Source organism: Botryllus schlosseri, chromosome 2 (genome assembly GCF_051294905.1).
Source record: "Botryllus schlosseri isolate E-star chromosome 2, Bs_hap1, whole genome shotgun sequence".
NCBI lineage: Eukaryota > Metazoa > Chordata > Ascidiacea > Stolidobranchia > Styelidae > Botryllus > Botryllus schlosseri.
In genome coordinates this window covers 10411574-10431447 of record NC_137237.1, presented here as the reverse complement: position 1 = coordinate 10431447, position 19874 = coordinate 10411574, and the positions used below count along the sequence as shown (strand labels likewise).

Sequence of the window (19874 nt, the reverse complement as noted above, 5' to 3'; positions counted from 1 at the left end):
TAGCATAATAGCATAACAATAATTGCATTAATGATATTGAGATGGAACATACCTTCTCCGAGTATCTTCTTCTGTATATTATCTTTGTTCCTAATACATTGTGGTCTGCATACTTACAAATGAGAAAAATTATCTCATATTCAAAGTCGTTATAGTGACATTGAATATCTGGTATGAGCCCTTCATGACAGGTATAGGCTTAGACACCACGAAAACACCTAAAAAGTATCTCGATGTGGTGAGATATGTTCGAGAGTAGACAGTTCGTTACAGATGTTTTCTCGCGATGCATACGAATTGCAGCGCATGATAGGATGGATAGTTGTGTCATTTTTAGTTGTCATTTGCGGTTGGCGGTTTTTGTCATATTATTGTCTCTGCGAATCAGGCGGCCATGCTGTTATTCGACATTGATATTTGTAGGGAGGGATGGTGCGAACCCGTAAAAGATTCTTTTACAAAAGGTTCTTTGTGAACACGGACGTAAACAATAATACATGACGTCACTATGATAATCCAAATAGTTTTCCTTCTATTATGCAACGCTGTCGGTATAAGATTATTGCGGCGGTACTGTAGTTATACTCATTATTCAGACAAGGCTGCGCTTGGTGTCATTCGAAACATGCCCGATCCTGATTTTATAACAGCTTATTGGTTATATTCTAGTAGATCCGGGCATATTTGTCGGCCTACAAATACCCTTGCTGGCACACAGCATTGTTGGGAACAGTTTAGCACTGCAATTATCCTTCATGGTTTCATCATGAATGACTAACTCCCACTGGTCGGGAATATAATCTGATGATATCGTTTCCGGGCCAAGCACGAAGCGGTGACGACTCAATATATTATTCACAGTCACAATAGCGTGATATTTTAAGCGATAGTCTCGAGAACCTATACAATTTTAGGTTATACTAGGTTTGTCTTATATCTGTATTCGATATTCATATTCCTTTTTTGCAGTCACCGCCATGCAGAGAGTGATAGGGAGTTTTAATTCAAGGAGCCAATTGCATACAAATTTTAATATTACTGTGAAATCTGCTATTTCAGAACTATGTTCAGAGTGCAGAACTTTCCAAAGTTCGTTTTAAGCACGGAGCTCTGAAATATCGGGTTTCGCATAACGAATGCGAATGAGACCGAACTTCCGCACCAGGTCTAGTTGTTGTTTTTGGTATTCATGTGGTGTTTTGACAGTCATTTTGCATCGGGCCAATAGTTTTTATGATGACTCCTTATCTCCCGATTTGCAGCACGACCCACTTTCGGTCTAGCCCTAGCCCTAGTTGATACCATTTCTAACAACTATAAATACCTTGATTCTAGTTGATCAGTTGGTTTGTTCCTTTTTATTATACTCATATGATTTCAAAACCCCACAAGATTGCGATACAATGACAAGGGTTGGAGTAGTCTTTCAATCAGATCCAGCTATGGAAAATAAAATAAGAGGCGTGTACAGTGTACACTGAATGAAAAGTGACAGAAGACAGCATAAAAGGTCAAGCGATGAAAATGTTGCGCATGTGATGGTATAGGCGGAGTCAATATATCGAATCAGCGGTCCGGTAATCTCGAACGCTGTTATTGCGCTCACCCTTGAGTTTTCTATGGATGGATGGATGGATGAATGGATATATATACGAACTCAACATTTCTCGTTTCGCTTGACCGATACAAAACTTTTAGTAGTTTTCTTAATTCATAGACGTAGACTCCTACAGTCAATAAATTGGTTCAAGTCAGCTTACCGTGACGAGCCTAGTACTCCCGCCCGACATTAATTCAGCGGTTCCATTCCATGCCACCACTATTACAAAAACAAATAAGGGCACCTTTACACGCACAACGCCAAGACAATGACGCGATGCTGTGTGAAAGAATGGTAATTTGGTCACAAAGAAAGGCGTTAAATGTCTGGATAAGTTCTGTATACTTCCGATAATCGCTCTCGTAACGAGTCGGGCGTAGAGTCAGATTCTGCAATGCATGAACCATGACGCTCATTTCGCGGTATCTGTACGTACCATTTCAAATGAGGATAGCGACTCATGCTTGTATTTTCCTGTCAAAACGGCGGCAGTCAGTAAATGACAAAATGACCTTGGTATTTAACTGCACGAGCGAATGCAAGGATTTAGTAACGTCCTTGTTTCTTGGGCTCATCGAGAAGGCAATGAAAATGCGTTTCTACAGATCGAGTGAAGTTATCCAAGGCATTAAACTGTGCATCTTTATCTTTGTCATGAAACTGGGCGACATCTCGCGAAGAATTGCAACTATTATTGTTTATCGAGATCTTTGCTCGCCTTAAAACGAACACGCGAGTAAAATAAGAATCGCGAATGCAATGCTTGCGGTTGCCAAGTCGCGCAGGAGAGGGCTACACATTCTGTACTATATATCACATGTAAGCTAAACCTACTTCGTTTGCAAGGATCTGTTGAAGTGTAATGTATGTCTGTAGGCCTGTACCGTTTGATTTGTGTGTGTAACAAGCTTGGATCGTTATCCCATGGAAGATAATCAACAGACGGGATCCTGATCGTATTGCATGATGAGGATTTTAATTTTTGGCCGTAAACGAAGATACTTTTTTCTGCTACTGCTGCTCTTTGTCGGATTACTGTCTTTGAAACTGAAAGTGGACACATTGACAGTGAGTGCCATTTTGAATGATAGCGATTACAGACCCGAATTTAGAATTTCGGAATGTGCGAATACTGCGTCACGCAAGAAATGTCATTCACACGGTTAAATATAAAATGAGGTTTTTAATTTTATGGAGTTTTATTCTTTAGATTCTATCATAATTTAGGTAGTTTGCTGAAATTGCCATTGATAATAACACTGGTAAACACAATTTTTGTTGACTTTGGTCAGACAATTGATTTCGACTAACTTTGGGGCGCGGATTTCAAAAATGACTTCCATTTTTCTCTATCACGTCAAGTTTTAGGGGTAGGCACCCACCCCATTTTCTCATAATCAACATAAACGTATACTACTTTTTATATTTTGTGTTTACTGTATAAAACGTTTCAAAAACTACAAGTTGTCGAAAGTAAATCAATAGACTCCAAATTAACATTTCCAATGCTTTATTTGGTTTATTCAAACTGATATTGCTGCTGCAGGACAAATAAAGTGCAGGTTTCAGGGTCCAAAGTTACGCTAATAACTCATAATTCGGTGGGTTGTCTCGTTTGACACTCGCGCAATAGTGAACTTGACGTTGTAGAAGAAAATCAGCGGCATTTTTGGAATCAGCATACCAAAATTAGCCTAAATCAAATGCAAAATAATAGTCGACATATTTTTCGTTCAAAGTTGTTGCCCAGTGTAATTAATCCCTAAACGTGACGCTAATTTTCTCGATATTGGCGATGTATTATTGAAGATTTAGATTGTAACGAAAATCACGTTACATATCGGCCTATGTAATTCACTGAGTACCCTGTGCCATTGTATCAATGGCTGGAAGAGAAATTCAGTTCAGATCTGCGTGTTATTATTTTCATCAATCCAAATCACCACAAGATTACGATTGACCATATACAATGAAACGATATAGGAAGAAATCGGAACGTCTCGATAAAATCCATCAATTAAGCACCTATTACGCCCTACATTGGCTGCAGCTATAGTCAAAACAAGAATGACAATATAAAATGACACATTGCACTGGATGACAAAATGAAAAATAGAACGTCACAATGGAATATCGCCAACCAATACACATCTGATATTCCTTCAGGCATGCTTGTCATTTCCAGTATTTTAATACAAAAGCATCACGAATAGACAACACGTTCGGGCTGCGGGCTTGCAATGCTTGGTTTCTATATATAATACAGAGGTGTTGTATTTTGCATTGCTGCCAAGTACCCTATATTTTCGTCTGCATATTCACTGGCGTTTGGGCCCTTCGAGGTTATCTTTATTTCCATAGCCCTTACCGGCTTTGATTCTGACCAGCGCAAAACCTATATGCGCGTTTCGCCTGAGCGAAACTCTATAGTCTGCCTGTCTGAGATATTCGTAAATCTTAGTAGTGCTGAGTAATTATAGCTCGAGCATGGTCTCTGTGAGGCTATTACTACAAGTGCGGCCTCCGTCTTTTACGCAACACTAATTCCGCTGTTTTCCAGGAATTTTTAACCATTTTAGGCACATATATGCATAGCATGAACATTGAAGAAACATAATCGTCGAGGTAGGTACACCCAAACCTAGACCCCGGCGACCCTAAACATTCCCGTCCGGCAAATTGGTATAATTGAAACGTTCGTAATCATGTATTTGCTCAAATTATATGTAAGATTTGAGTAATGATTCCAATGCAATGCTTATGCCTCCGATCTGTGAAAGTAAAAATAAAAAATCATACAACCTGTAACTAGCGGAACCTACAGTGCAGAATATGAAGCTCGGAAACAAACCTAAATATAAGTTGCATAAATAGACCAATCTCACCTTGACGCATAAGTTTTTTAAACAAGGCCCGTGATTAAAATGTGTTTTATAATGTTTTGTTTAACCATATGATCCGCCAATTTTATGAAAATAACGTCTAAATTTTGGTGCATTCGAGTGCATGAGATACAATAGCATTCTAACTATTCAAGAAATATTTTCACGTGACAAAAACTCCAAGATGTGTCCACGACAGACTGAATTGCGTGTAGTAACAACTGCTTGACATTTCCCACATTGTATTCGACACTGCAATGCAGTAGACTATTTTATCGCGGAAGTTGCACTCACCCAATCCACACATATTTCCCAAAATAATCAATCGACTCGACCATTATGAGATTATTTGTGCTCGCTTCATCAAAATGAATCCGTACCGTAACGGCATTTTCACAAAAAAATTACACCCAGTGATTCGGCCGACCAAATAATTAATTTATTAATCTCTAGCTATAATAAGTTTTTCAGCCGTGGTAGATTGATATCTAAGCTGTGTGATGCAAGTGCCCAATACATGCAGGACTTCGAAGGTGCCATATCACATAATTCAACTATTTCTAGTGGAAGTCGACTTAATGATCACCGTACCTGTCTTTCGACAATATTTAGTCAAGTTTGACACAAATATACTGACTTTGACTAAGGATTTTTGTTAAAACATATTTATAAACCTGTTTTAAACAGGCTTGTTTTAAAACGCGTTTTGTTTTATATATGCAACCCTAGGTGTGCCGATCCGATTTCAAATTATAGCGTAACTTTGTGCTTCCTATCCATGATGTCGATCTTTAATAGGTTATCTATTAAATTTGAAAGAGCATCGTATAGTGCTAACAACAATGCAATCGTGTAGATAAAAGCTCGAGCACTGCTTCTCTCGCAGGTTTCCTCGAGTGTATGTTGCAAGTAGGCGTTGTGATGTGCATCGAATTTACTGGTAGGTCAGGATCCTGGTCCTTCTGAATAATGAAGGCTTTGATTTGCGGACGTAGACGAAGACAATTTATTCTGTTGCTACTGGTCTCGGTAGGAGTAGTGCTTCTGAAAGTGAAAGTGGACACGGCAAGCACGGTATGGGATGGCATCACTGCTATGCCGTTAAATTCAATGTTTGAATTTATGGCTAACAGTATACTTCATAGTGCAAACTTCAGGCAATCACACGCAGTGTACACTGAACACTGAGCAGTGAAAACGTCGTGTACGGTGTCTGTATTGCTGTTTGCATATCGAATAAGATCTCATTTTCATTGTCTCTAATTAAAGTCTAGTTTCAGTTGGCTATATTCAGATTTTAATTGCATCCGTCAACTCTTGTCAGCTTCAATTTCAATTTTATCCAGGTTTATGCAATTTTTCATCTCTTGATTGTTCAATTTTATTGAATTTTTTATGAGATCAAAACACCACAAGATTGCGATATAATGAAAAGATAGGAGGCTTGGACATGGAGCAGTCTTTAAAATCAGGCGCTTAATAGTGCCTGCCCTATAGCATGAAAATAAGAGTCATGCACAGTTGATTAAAAGAGATGAGGGATAGTATGCAATTAGCGATGAAATATACGAGGCATATGTCGATGTGAGGTGATGTGTCAGATCGTGTCCCAGTAATATTGAGGGCTGACGCATATCCATCTCGGTCCATCGAAATTGTGAAACTGCCTGTCAAATGTCAACGAATGTCGACTGTCGAGTCTCGAGCGTATGTAAAGTCACATGCCTTTCCACGCATTTCGCAACAACCCTCTTATGCTTTTTACCAGTATCGTTGATTTCACTGTATGAACGTTTTCAGAGTACGCCAGAGAGGGATGATGATTCGCGAGGAATACAACCCAAGCAACGCGCCATTACCGAGAGAATATTGGGTGACGCACCAGTAAATGAGGAAATAGTGAACGTGCCCCCGCGTCTCGACAGATTATCGCCAAACAAAAGAGATGTTCTTCCCGGTGAACATGCTCCCAGTGGAAGCTATATCGGCCTGCAAAATCCTACTTTCAACGAAATTGTAAATCCTCCTGGACACAGGCCGACCATTTTAATATGGTCTCCGCAGTTCGGATCGAAAATAACATATTTGGCGAATCCGCAAGTATGTGGTGCCCACATCGACTGCGATATTACGTACGATCGTTCGAAGCTAAGCGAAAGCGGTGCTCTAATATTCCATTACAGTGGAGCTGGAAGTGTGAATTCCGTGCCCGGACCAAGGTTGGTTTCGGTGATAATAAAATAATACAACAGTATTGATTGACTGCTCGCGTTTCCCACTAAAAAGAAGACCATCCCATGTAAGGCTAATATATCATACCATGTATTTGCAGTGGCGCGCGCTCTCATGTGCGTGTGCGTGTGACCAGTTTCAACAGAATCTCATAACCAACGGGAAGGCTTCACAATCGATTGGGATGGCCCTAAGTTGGGTATTTGTTACAAGCATAATATGTTTGTGGTAATTCTGTGGTATCTATCACTGATTCATGAGATATTGCCCTCTAGTATTAGCAATACGCATCCCAAAGAGGTTGCTATAAGCACGTTATGCATATACAATATATATAATATTGTGACCTTCCGTAATGACGCTTGACAACCAATCCAACGCTGTTCGCGGTATTGTTTCCAGTCATTAGTCATCTATAATACAATCGTGCAGCCGTTTACGCGCAAATGATTTATTTCGATTCCAATCATTGCGAAATTATTTGGTAGAGGTTAGCATATATCGTAGCCTACACCTTCGACTGAATGTCTCAGGAAAAGCCATATGGGATTGTAAAGAGTGTTTTAATTCGGCATATTCATCGACAATGAATATTAAATATTTAGTAACAGCCTAACAAGTAAAATGATTGATTGTTTCCGAGTAACGATAATAACTACTCCATTTCTGACAAATGTGATAATAATATTATTATTTAACGTCGTACCATCATATATGTCGCGTTAACTGGTGTTTGCTATCATCGATAGGTGTCGTTATTTATATAATTTTGGCCCCGAATTCACTATAAAATCTTCGGAGAATATTGAAATGAGTCTGAAATTTCAATGTCAGTCGATAAAGACCCGAGACTTTGCGATTCAGCGTCGCGCTGATGGCGATCGAAAGCTCGAAGGCAAATTCTCGAACGATGTGATTTCTCTATACACCGACGGCGGCTGGGGGACTATGAAACGTTGCGAAAATAATACTATTATCGTAAACATTTCAAATAATATGCGTTGCGCTCATAAGAGAAGTCAATGTAGCAGACGACTGCATTTGCTTTCATTGGTTTACGATGTTTTACTAACCATACCACTCCCATTAATTGTTTTTTCTAATTTACGAATCTAAGAACGTTGGCAATGAGCAGTCATATTGATTTTAGTTACACTTTTTATAGGATTATATTATAACTGAAGTCGCACACTGACCCGACTATATTAACCATTTTTCAGAAACCCGAAGAAATTGTACTTATGGTGGACTTTGGAAAAAAACCATGGTTCTCAATTGACCGAGTTTGACAATACCTTCAACTTGACGTTTTCTTACCGTTCGGATTCGGGAATATACGCGCCATACGGCAGCACCAATCTGATCTTACAAGAAATTTTGAAAGCAGGGGACTACGATATTGACAGTCTACTGGAGAAGAAAAGGAAAAGCAACAAAGTTGGTGTGTGGGTTGTAAGTGTGATAATGCTTATTTCTATTTGCAATTATACTTTTTCTCTTCCAGCTGCCATGTTATATGCAGTTGCCTATGTCATCAACGATATCTTAAATTGACCGTGTATTATACAGAACCAATGTTGGAACCAAGTCACTCTATCTCCGAGTCACAAGTCATTTCTAGTCACTGCAAATTTTGACTCGAGTCATTAGCCAAGTCTTTTCAATTTAAAGTCGTGTATCAAGTCAAGTCAAATCGCGTGTCAAGTCAACCCATCTCAGATTTTCTGATTTCGGGTCAATTTGGAGTCCACATTTTCCAAGATATTAATCGTCGTTTGAGTTAAAGTGCGAATGTAGATGCATAGCACCGGCACATGTAAGATTGGCAGCGTAAAACTTGTTAAACTTTCTCTCATTATCACTGCCTTTGTGTCGCGGTATCATAAATTTAACGTATTCTTCTTCTTGCACTGTCAACGGACTGCAACATCTGCAGTCTATTAACATATCGTTTACTAAATATCACGGCACCTTCAACCCATTAGGCGTACTTATCCTTGTCCGCAGACATAGCCAGACCATATAGGAAACAGTGTTGGGATGACTCGAGTCAACTTTTTCGAATGACCTGACTTGACTCGAGTCACTTTGCAAAAATGACTTGACTTGACTTGACTCGGCGCTTCAAAAATGTGGATTGACTCGTGACTCGGAGCAAAATTTACGAGTCAATTTCAAGTCATCAAGTAAACGGTGTCGACAAAATCAATGTATTTGTGCATGTTCGGATTATTCACGATATGCCGTTGTAACTTGTGAGACCAACCAGTCATTCACTGATTGTACGTTTCACTGATCCTACATCACAACACTAACCGCAAACGAAATAATCACAGCTTGCATTGTCGTAGTAGAAGATTAATTTAATAGCAACGTATCGCTGTTTATTGGACGGTTCTGTCCTTAGATTGCGCGGCGCTCACCTTTACCAACTTGTATGATTTAGATCGAACAAATTTTATGCATTATTATTATATTCTTTATTCACAGTAAAACTGGTAGATACACACATAATCCGGGGAGCAACCTGCCCCCAAAGGAAAATGGCGAGATTGGAGTAAATTTTTAAAATTTCAGTAATACATTCAAATTGTTATTCCTATGCAATACACGGAGAAGTCAGATTACAGAATTGCAGCAGATGAAGAATTGGCAAGGGTTACAGTGCAGAGGTAGAGATGATTGAAGACGAAGAATCGAAATTACAGAAATTATGCTGTGATTCACAAGTGTAATTTTAGTCCAGTGGTGCATTCAAGGCCTTCCGAAGAATGTGCACAGTGCCCAATAATGTGATTTTCTGGATCATGTCGAATCGAACGTTACCCGGAATTTGTTGGATATGCCTCATGAGTTTTTTGCTCACGACCCCTGTAGCACCAATGACTATCGGTACAATGTTTATTTTGCATCGCCACATTTTCTCACATTCCATTTTGAGGTCTGCGTATTTGGAGTATTTTTCTGATTCTTTTTGCAGTAGGTTGTGATCAGCTGGGACAGCCAGTTCAATGAATAAGCATTCTCTTTTCTTCTTTAGTTTGACGATTATATCCGGGCGGTTGCTCCTGATTTCGCGGTCAGTTATGACTGGTACATCCCACAGAATTTTTACTTGTTCGTTTTCTGTCACTGGTGCTGGGCTGTAATCATACCAATTTTTTGTCGAAGTGGTGATGTTAAAATGTTTGCATAATTCAAGATGAATGTAGTGACCAATCCTATTGTGTCTCCATGTGTATTCGGTAGCTGCAAGTGCACCACAGCCGGACATGAGATGTGCTACAGTTTCATTTTGGTTGTGGCACATTCTGCATTTGCCGTCCGTGTTTTGCTTCAGAATTCTTTTGCGATAGTATTTTGTAGGAAGCGATTGGTCTTGTGCTGCGAAAATGAATCCTTCGCTTGCCGGTTTCAGGCCAGAGCTGGATAGCCAGGTCCATGAAAGCTCGTCTACATGGGGCTGTGAAGTTAACTTCTTGTGCTGTCCATGAAGAGTCATCGATTCCCATATCGTTTCTCTCATTTTGAGCATTGTTATGCATTATTATTATTATTATTATTGGTACAACACAGTGGCGCTTATCGCTTTTTCAAGCTATGTGCTGCCACGACATGAATTGTGATAATGTTCATAGTGTCTTTGCCTTTCGTAATCATGGGGACGGCTTTCATCCTCTTCTCAGCTGCCGACTTGTAGCACGGCTCACTTTCGGTCTGGGCTTTTCAACGCACTACCGTAGTAGTGGGATCGGCGATGAGGAGCCCAGAGAAACCTCTGACACGTAGATGTTGGTCAGAACCGGGATTCGAAACCACATCCATTGGTGTCGTGACTGCAGTGCGTAACCAACTGCGCCACTCGCTTCCCCAAAAATTTTATGCATGCATATCCTCACAGATGTGCTTGTGCATAGATGGCTAGTGTATTGTACCATATCCATTTCTTTCATATTTTCGAGGCTTCGCATTCGATCCTCTATTTTGGCTGATAATCAGAGAATGTAGCATGTAGTTCAGAGTTGTCAAACTCAACTGACGTCGCGGGTTGAAGTCAAATATTCAGATCACTCTCGGGCCGCATACCAGTCAAATGATTCCAAAATGTTACTAACTCTTAACTCAATATATATGCACTTTTTCGCATTCTCGGAATATGGGTGTCAATGTCAGCGATTTTCTCCTGACGATGACTACAATCACAACTCCGCTGTCGGGTGGTTATAATGTGGCCTATGAACTGAACATACTCGAAATTTGCTATCCTGGAGGAGTATTTATTAGTTATATTTCTTACTACAAATTCGATAAATGTGTTGGATAAAATCACGCAATTTCAACATATAGGGGAGATGTGGTACCGATGGATCACTGGGACCGAAAATACTTTGAAAATTCTCTATGATCATTCCATGATTACACTCCGTGAACTTGTCTACAATTGCTTGCTGGCAAAATCTTTCCTCACATACAAAAAAATTCGACGTGCGCGAGCTATGGGGTCTCTCACAGATGTTTTTTGTTTTGGGGGTGTAAAGTAAATTTATATCGACATATACATTTTTCTTTGTAACCTTCAACACGAGCAAACCAGCAATCATTTTTATTGTGCAGTGTAGGGCTTGTATCAGGCTATATAATGGCACCTATTATTTTTGCAGTACTTTCCTTGAGTGGAATTTTTTTCGATTCACGTTTAAAATTCGTAGGTTGGGGACCGATGATACAATAGCCAAATCAAGCAAAATAATCAAGCATACTTATCATAAAACAAATGAAACATGCCTACGTACAGAAAATCTTTATGTAATAATTATATATGATGTTTTATCGCTATAACGAGGTATTTGGAAGTCACACTGTCGATTTTCGGGCAATATGTATGTACCATCAAATTTATAAGTCCGAGCCTAAATCGAAATGTGATTTTATGACAACATTTGAGTTTATATTTATTCTATTTTTTGACGGTTGCGATCAAACATTCTTCTTTGGCTTACTGTAGCTTAGATTATAATACTGAGCAAGAAAAGTTGTCACATCTGAGGTATTTAGGGTATATGTGTCATAGGTCCCCGGGTCGTGTGCCATTGGACCCACCGGGTGGGGACCGATGACACGTTCGAGCAACAAATTTTGAACGTCCATAAATATTTTTTGAAAAGACGGATATTCATGTATATGTGCGCGATAGGTAGAGCTTGTATCAAAGTGCTGAGCCAGCAAAAGACCTGCTGTTTTCGGCTGAATATTTTGAGGCCAGCGATCATTTTCCAATTTTTGATCTATCGGTACCACATCTCCCCTACTCAGAATTTCTTCGCGGGCCGAATGAAATCATTTGACGGGTCGTATGTTTGACACCCCTGATGTAGCTATTCAGTTACTAACTTATTTTATTAGGAGTTCTACGTGTGCGTGAGCGATACAACGCATTTTTGCATGTATATTTAACTTTATATTCGTTGTTTGATTCAAGATAAATGACCAATTGAACTCTTTAACACAGCTTGTAAAATATAATGAATTTGAATGATCACTCATACTTCGAAAATTCAATTTGACTTGAATTTTCACTTGACTCGTGACTTGACTTGACTTGACTTGACTCGAGTCACCTCCAAAAAACGAGTGACTTGACTTGACTCGAGTCACCTTTGAAAATCGATTGACTTGACTCGAGTCAAAATGTGCAATGACTCGAGATGACTCGTGACGCGAAGGTAGTGACTTGATCCCAACACTGATAGGAAGGCTATTCTCCCATGAAATATGACAACGTCCAGTTAATCCTTTTGCGTTTTACAAATTGCGCCGCAACCCAAATAATATTTGATAGGTTATTTCCAATTCAAACACCCACCACTTAATCTGATTAATAAAACGTCTTGAAAACGTTTAGTTACCATCAAACAGACATTACCATTCCCGTCAAATAACGAAATTTGAATCCAGTGAATAAATGATCTGTAATGATGACATGCTCATTTAAAAGAATCAGAATGTTTTGCCAAATACAATATTTGATGACTGCGAGTGACTATAGCCGCTTAATATTTTTTATACATTGAATCCGACTCAAGTGAAGTCATTCTTAGCTTGTGACTCGAGTCAAGTCACCCAAAAATGGGTTCATTATCAACTTTGTAGTTGTTGTGACCAACTGGAAAATTGGTATGGGGATGACAATTCATTTCACAACCTAATTCATATATTTGCGGATGCACAATTTGTTTCATCAGATATTTCAACTTCTAAACTTGGTAAATACCTTCAGTCACACATACTGTACCTATGTAGAGCATATCTAACACAATCTTATCATTCCAACGATAGCAAATGTTCTGGACGTCTGATGGAAATGTAGGCTACGCGAACAAGTAAGCGGTGAACGGTCCGAGTTAAGATTATGGAGTTGGAAAGATTGCTGATTCAAAATAAACCATTTTATACAATCGGGTTGTATCAATGTTATATATCAATTCATGCATTAACTACGATAGAACAATTGTATCAGGCCGCACTCGTCCACAATGAATGCATTTTGCACAATAGAAGGAAATCAGGAAGTCACATGTGCGGTCACAATGGCGTAGTGTAAGACGAAACCCGATCGGATGCAGCTCGCTTATCAGGGAATTCCTACGATTCATGGCTAATTGACATATGGTTGGAGGGGCCCTGAATTGACACACATTTCTGAGTCCTAACGTTCACACCAACATGAAATATCGTAGCCCAATACACTACAATCTTTTTAGTGTGGTGAACGTTTGAAGTAATTACGACGAACTCATGTACCCTGTTTACTTAAATGGTGAATTAAGGTAAAAAGCGACAGGAAAAATCATGATATCAAAACCGTGCAGATTTGCCAAAGTTTTTAGTCTCTTTATATACCATAGTCGAATTGGGCGTGAATTAGGATTACCAAATTTTGAGATCGGGAAAGGAAGACACTTTTACCAAATCAGAAAAGTTAGTTGATCAAGGCTGATAACAGCCGATTTCGCTATTTTGGCTGTAAAATTTGTCGAGGTGACTAAAAAAGGTCGTCACTTTCGATTGTGCCTCGAATTACCCGCTCGAACGTCCATATTTGCTATTTAGCGTCATTTATGCGTCATTAGTGTCATTAAGACATTTTTAAAAACCTGAAAAGGAGGACAATCGTCCTAAAGGAGGACGTATGGTAACCCTAGCGTGAATGAATGACATCAGTTGACCTTGAAAATTTCTTCCACGTTCTTTCATAAAGTCCTGGAAAAGTGGAAAATCAGAAACTGTTGCAACTAGGTTCTGCCACACTGGCAATTTCTTCTCTATGCCATCGATTTTGGACATGATTTCAGAATACAGAGGTTAATTTAAACACTGGTTGAAACCTATTTCTTTTTTTCTATTATCCCCGAAATCAAATATTGATGGTTCATGTTTGCCCACAGAAAATTGTTAAATATTTACCTATTTTGTGTGACAATTTTGTGATACACCCATGTATAACCTGTCGGACTGATGCACCCCGTGCATATTCTGGTGTACCCTAGGTTATACTTTACGGTGTGCACAGTTTCGCGTCGGTTAAAGAGCTCCGGTGTATATAGCCTATGGAGTATACATTATAAGAATTCCATTTCCATTTTTTCGGTTTATCCGTCGGATTATGACGGCCCGCCTGTTAATATCCAATGGTACACAGCTGAGTGAGATAGGCTACACATCTTTTTGAATGGAATATCGCATATTATCGTACGGACCAGACTTTTTATCAGTGATATTACTTTCATATACAAGTTGATGCGAGTTCTACAATTCACACAAGGAATGATTGCCAGTTTCTTCGATACGACCGTGAAGGTCAACTAGTCTGATCACACCCGCATCAAACAGGTACACTTGACTCTATACAATCTGGCTGAAGAAAAAATGTTAGTAAAAAATGGCAAATAAAAAGAAAAATTAAACGATGGTAGCAAATGATCAATGAGGCAATGTCTGGGCGAGGTAGGCTGGATCAACAGTGTTAATATAACGACAAGAAGTGATTAAGTGGGTCTTTTTTGAATTTATTATCAGGCAATTCACAGATAGGCCTATGTTGTGGTAATGCATTCCAGATGTTAGGTTCTGAGTAGCAGTGTTGGGATCAAGTCACTACCTTCGAGTCACGAGTCATCTCGAGTCATTGCACATTTTGACTCGAGTCAAGTCAAGTCAATCGATTTTCAAAGGTGACTCGAGTCAAGTCAAGTCACTCGTTTTTTGGAGGTGACTCGAGTCAAGTCGAGTCAAGTCAAATCAAGTCACGATTCAAGGCAAATTGAATTTTCGAAGTATGAGTGATGATGTAAAGTCATTACATTTTGCTAACTGGGTGAAGAACAGATTAATTGGCTATTTATCTTGAATCAAATAACGAACATAAAGTTAAACATACATGCAAAAAGATGTTGCATCCCTCACGAACACGTAGAGCTAATAAAAATATGTGAGTACTGTATAGCTACCTGCTACAGTCTGTTATTATCAGGCAATTCGAATACGAAGCCTCGAGAAGTTTAACAAATTGATGTGGCGGCCTACAATACACTAACCGTCTACACATCCGTAAGAATCTTAACGCATAACTATATTCGTTCGATTTGTTGGTTATGGTGAGCATGCCGCAATGTAAGCACTGAGCCGTCTAAGAAACAAAGATACGTAGCTATTAGATTAATCTACTGCTATACTACGACAACGTAAGCTGTGATCGTTTCGTTTGAAGTCAATTTATTTGTGATGTAACAATCGAGGACCAGTGAGTGAAACGTACAATCTGCGAATGTCTGGTTGCTCTCACAATGACACTGGCGCATCACGAAGAACCCGAACATACATAAGATAGGGTGATTTAATCGACACCGTTTACTTAATGACTTGAAATTGACTCGTAAATTTTCCTCCGAGTCACGAGTCAATCCACATTTTTGAAGCGCCGAGTCAAGTCAAGTCAAGTCATTTTTGCACAGTGACTCGAGTCAAGTCAAGTCATACGAAAAAGTTGACTCGAGTCTGACTCGAGTCAAGTTATGACTCAAGTCATCCCAACACTGCTGAGTAGTCGATAGATCTCTTAGTTATAGGTTGCTATAGGGTAGGGGTAAGTAGATATTTGGGCAATTCCCTGCACAGACAACAGATGTTCACACTACTACCTCTTCAAATCTCCCAAAATTTGGTACACGCACAGATGAGCTAATTCCTAACAGTATGAACACTATTTTATGAAAATTGGAGTTCGGGGTCAAAAGTTACGTCACTTTGAAAATTGACAATTTTCTGCTCATTTAGAGTCTGCAATTTCAGGTTTTATCAATGAAATATTCAAGAAGAGGTGTAGCTATATGTTGAACGACAGTTGAGATACGGCACGTGGACTAATCTGAAGCTTGTCTGATTGCCTATATTTCCAACTGAAATATAATGCCTTATAGGTTAGAGTCAAAGGTTAAATTGAGGGGGAATTTGGTCAATGGACTAAAATCAGTCAGGCGTTACACGATTTAGACTGCGGATTGCTCAAAAATATGTTAAAATATTTATAAAAATATGATCTTAAGTGATAGTTTGCTTCAAGGAGACTTCGTTCAGAACTGTTTGATTTTGGTTTTGAGACTGTCAAGTGATGAAATTGCAGTTTCAAGAACACACTTCATTTATACATGGAAACGTAGTAGTAGTAGTAGGGTGTGTTCGGATATCGAGTCCGGGGTGTGCGCGGACATCATGTCTAGGGTGTGTTCAGACATCATGTCTTGGGTGTGCTCGGACTGTGTTGCCATTCGGGCATCGTGTCTGGGGTGAGTTCTGACTGTTTTGCCCCTCGGACATCGTGTCTGGGGTGTATTCGGACATCCATGTCTTGGGTGCATTCGGACAGTTTTGCAACTCGGATATCGGGCCTAGGATGTGTTCGGAATGTATTGTCATTCGGACATCGTGTCTGGGGCATGTTCGGACATCATTTAAGGGGTGTGTTGCCTCTCGGACAGCGTCTGTAAGGGGGGGGGGGGTGTTCGGGTATCATGTCAGGGGTGTGTTAGTACTGTGTTGTCACTCGGACATCGTGTCTGGGATGTGTTTGTGCTGCACCAGACATGCCTCAGACCTGATATCCGCGCACTATTTTATCCGGACATGATCCGGAGCTGGTACCTGTGCACTAAATAACCCCAGGCATGGTCCGAACCGGATATCTGCGCGCTTAATGGACACGGACAGGACATGCGTCAGACGTGACACCCGCGTCCTAAACGACGCGTGTCATATATATGACCTATATGTGTGCGGTTTTTGCTGATCACACAAGCTTCAGATAAATCCAAGTGTCGTATCTCAACTGTTGTCCAACATCTAGCTACACCTTCTTGAATATTTCATTGATAAAACCTGAAATGTGCACATCAGAAATGAGCAGAAAATTGTCAATTTTCAAAGTGACGTAACTTTTGACCTCAAAGTCCAATTTTCATTTTTATTTGTGTTCCACAGAGTGGACCGATTGGGTTATCATAGAGTACTGTCCAAGTGCTTCCGTTCCACTGTATGATCCGAGCCCCGTCTCCCTATGCACATCCTTCCATTTTATAACTTAAAACTAATTGGCCGTATTCCCATCAAAGCGTGTGTATTAGTATTTCAACCTTCCAGCAATCGATGTGATCACGTTATATCCATTTCTCCCATTCAGGTGAGTAACTGTGGAGTTCGCAGAAGGAACGATATGGTGCAGAATATGATCGATAACGGGCTTGAAATCGAACGGTTCGGTCGGTGCTACTCAAAGAAAATCGGAGACGGGGCTTATTCCGACTCTTTCTACAAAGCCGTCTCCGAATACAAATTTTACATGTCATTCGAAAACGGGCACTACTGCAAAGATTACATGACCGAAAAATTTTGGTTTAACGGCCTCAGATCGGGAGCTGTACCGGTGGTCTTGGGCGCGAGAAAAGAAGACGTTGCGAGGGTTGCTCCGAAAAAGTCATTCATTCACGTCGATGACTTTCCGGATGTGCCGAGTCTGGTCGAGTATTTAAAGTATTTATCTCAAAACGAAACTGCCTATAGAGAATACCTAGAATGGAGAAAATGGGCTATGAATCCGGAATTAATTGACGATCATTTGAGACCCGAAAACAGAGACAACGATTTGAGGAGCTTCTGTAAACTTTGTAGAATATTGCAAGAAGAAGAAGAAGCAGACAGACTGGGTTTGCCTAGACGGAAAATGGTTGTTCCGTCATTAAATGCGTTTTGGTGGAAAAACGAAAATCCAGAGTGTATGCGCGGATGATGAGAAGTTTCGTCAGTAACATCCTTCTAAAACGTCTTCTGCACCGGCATTTACACGTGCCGAATTCGCGACATTGTCCGTTGTCGCGGTAGCTTAAAACATGCTGCATCATACGGCGGAGAAGGGTTCATGCCATTGCCCATACAAAAAAGATTTGTCGGACATCTATTCATATAGTAATAGAGTGATTAGCACCAGGGTGATACTTTTCAGTCCCGCTTAGCAATGAGATACTGTTCCATTACATATTATAAGCACTGCCTACGACTTCTACAGTTTTCTAAGTCCACTTGCTTCGTAATTACATAATTATTATATATTCAACTGCATGGAATGTAGCTGGTATATTTAGGAAATCACTATACATACAATCACCTACCAACATAATTCATGAATAGAAAAGCTGAAGAGTAATATAATTTCGGGTCTATGTAAATCATTGCTGGTCCTTGTTACGCGTCGCTACTGGCGAAGATCCGTGTTGTAGGCTAGTGTGGGCAGCTATCGCGAGTCTATCCCGAAATTGCTATTTGCTAGTTTCTTGAGTGGCCTACAATTTAAGTCTCTCATTTTATACTCCTTGGCATACATTTTTAGAGCATTACAAATATTCTTTTATGGATGAGTGATATCTATGTAATTAATTTGGCTGTGGTGCTAATTGGAATATGCGTTAAGGTGGTAAATGTGTAGCCTATTTATGTGTTTCGGTGGCACCTATACAGAGTATTCCCTTGCCGTCCAATATTATTTATGCCTATGCACAAAATGATACGCCACTATATAATATTGTTCCAATCTAAGATCCTATTATGCAGTTGTAATTTATGCGTCTTCAATATTATATTTTGACTTGCGAACGGTTTCTTCAGGGGATTTATACCTGAAATTTTACTACCCCTGTCCTGTGGGCGTTCATTTGTTGTTGTTATTTATACCACCTGCAGTACTGGCACGCTCAGCTAAATTTGTCCAACATTTTCGATAGATAGACAACTATATAGTGAATGAAGGAGCCCTTTAACTACAGATTTTACCACAATTCAGTGCTTGATATAAACTTATAGACTAGGGTTGCCATACGTCCGGAATTTCCCGGACATGTCCGGAATTCCACTGAAAAATCTGCGTCCGGGAGGAATTTCTGAAATATGCCTAAATGTCCGGAATTTTGAAGGCTTGAAGTAGTCTCAAAAGTTCTTCGTAAATCAACATAAACAATGTTATTTGCAAGCAGATTTATGCTGTTCAAAATCCTTCTTCGCGCCGCGCGCGAGTTAATGCAACGTATATTGATATTAGTATGGGCGCCAGGCATCATCCTCGCCAAAAATGCAATCAAAATAAATATAAATAACCATCAGTTACTGAAATAAGTCTGATTGTGACCGCAGTGATAAGCTAACGGTATATTCCTAGGGTTGGTTAAGGCCAATTGGATGCTTCAGTCAGAGACAGTGGTTCAAAATCTTGGGGTCGTTTGCCTTTATCTGGGGATCGCGATGATGTTGGACGTAATCAGCTTCCTAGGCCGTGAGTAAGTTTGGGTAAGCTGAATTTTTTAGTAATCAGCTTCAGCTTATCAAGTTTTGAGCTGGGCCACGGAACGTTTTCCAGTTGGAAATGAAGTCGCGACCATAAAAGGTTGGAAATCAGCGGATGTGCAACCTGCTGGTGGTGCATTTTATAGCAGGCTAATATAAAAAAGAATCAACATTATTGACAGAATTCCTTCATAATTTTTAACAGCCAAATGCATATAATAAGTAGCCTACCCAAGAATGTACATCGACTACCCTATATGGTGTGGCCCCGCCCAACA

At 39.8% G+C, this 19874-nt stretch overlaps 1 protein-coding gene across 2 annotated transcripts; it reads left to right on the top strand.

Annotated features, from left to right (window-relative positions):
* Positions 1-78: 78 nt before the first annotated feature.
* On the top strand, positions 79-18972 carry LOC145433463 (4-galactosyl-N-acetylglucosaminide 3-alpha-L-fucosyltransferase FUT6-like). 2 transcript variants are annotated; one of them, XM_080310577.1, is made up of 4 exons: positions 79-2668; positions 6283-6701; positions 7935-8166; positions 17447-18972. In XM_080310577.1, exons 1-4 carry the CDS (start codon positions 2564-2566, stop codon positions 18050-18052), a joined length of 1362 nt encoding a protein of 453 aa, XP_080166703.1. In that variant the 5' UTR covers positions 79-2563; the 3' UTR covers positions 18053-18972. The 2 variants fall into 2 exon arrangements, with proteins under 2 accessions (XP_080166703.1, XP_080166704.1); XM_080310578.1 differs by lacking the exon at positions 79-2668 and adding an exon at positions 5253-5556.
* The last annotated feature ends 902 nt before the right edge of the window (positions 18973-19874 follow it).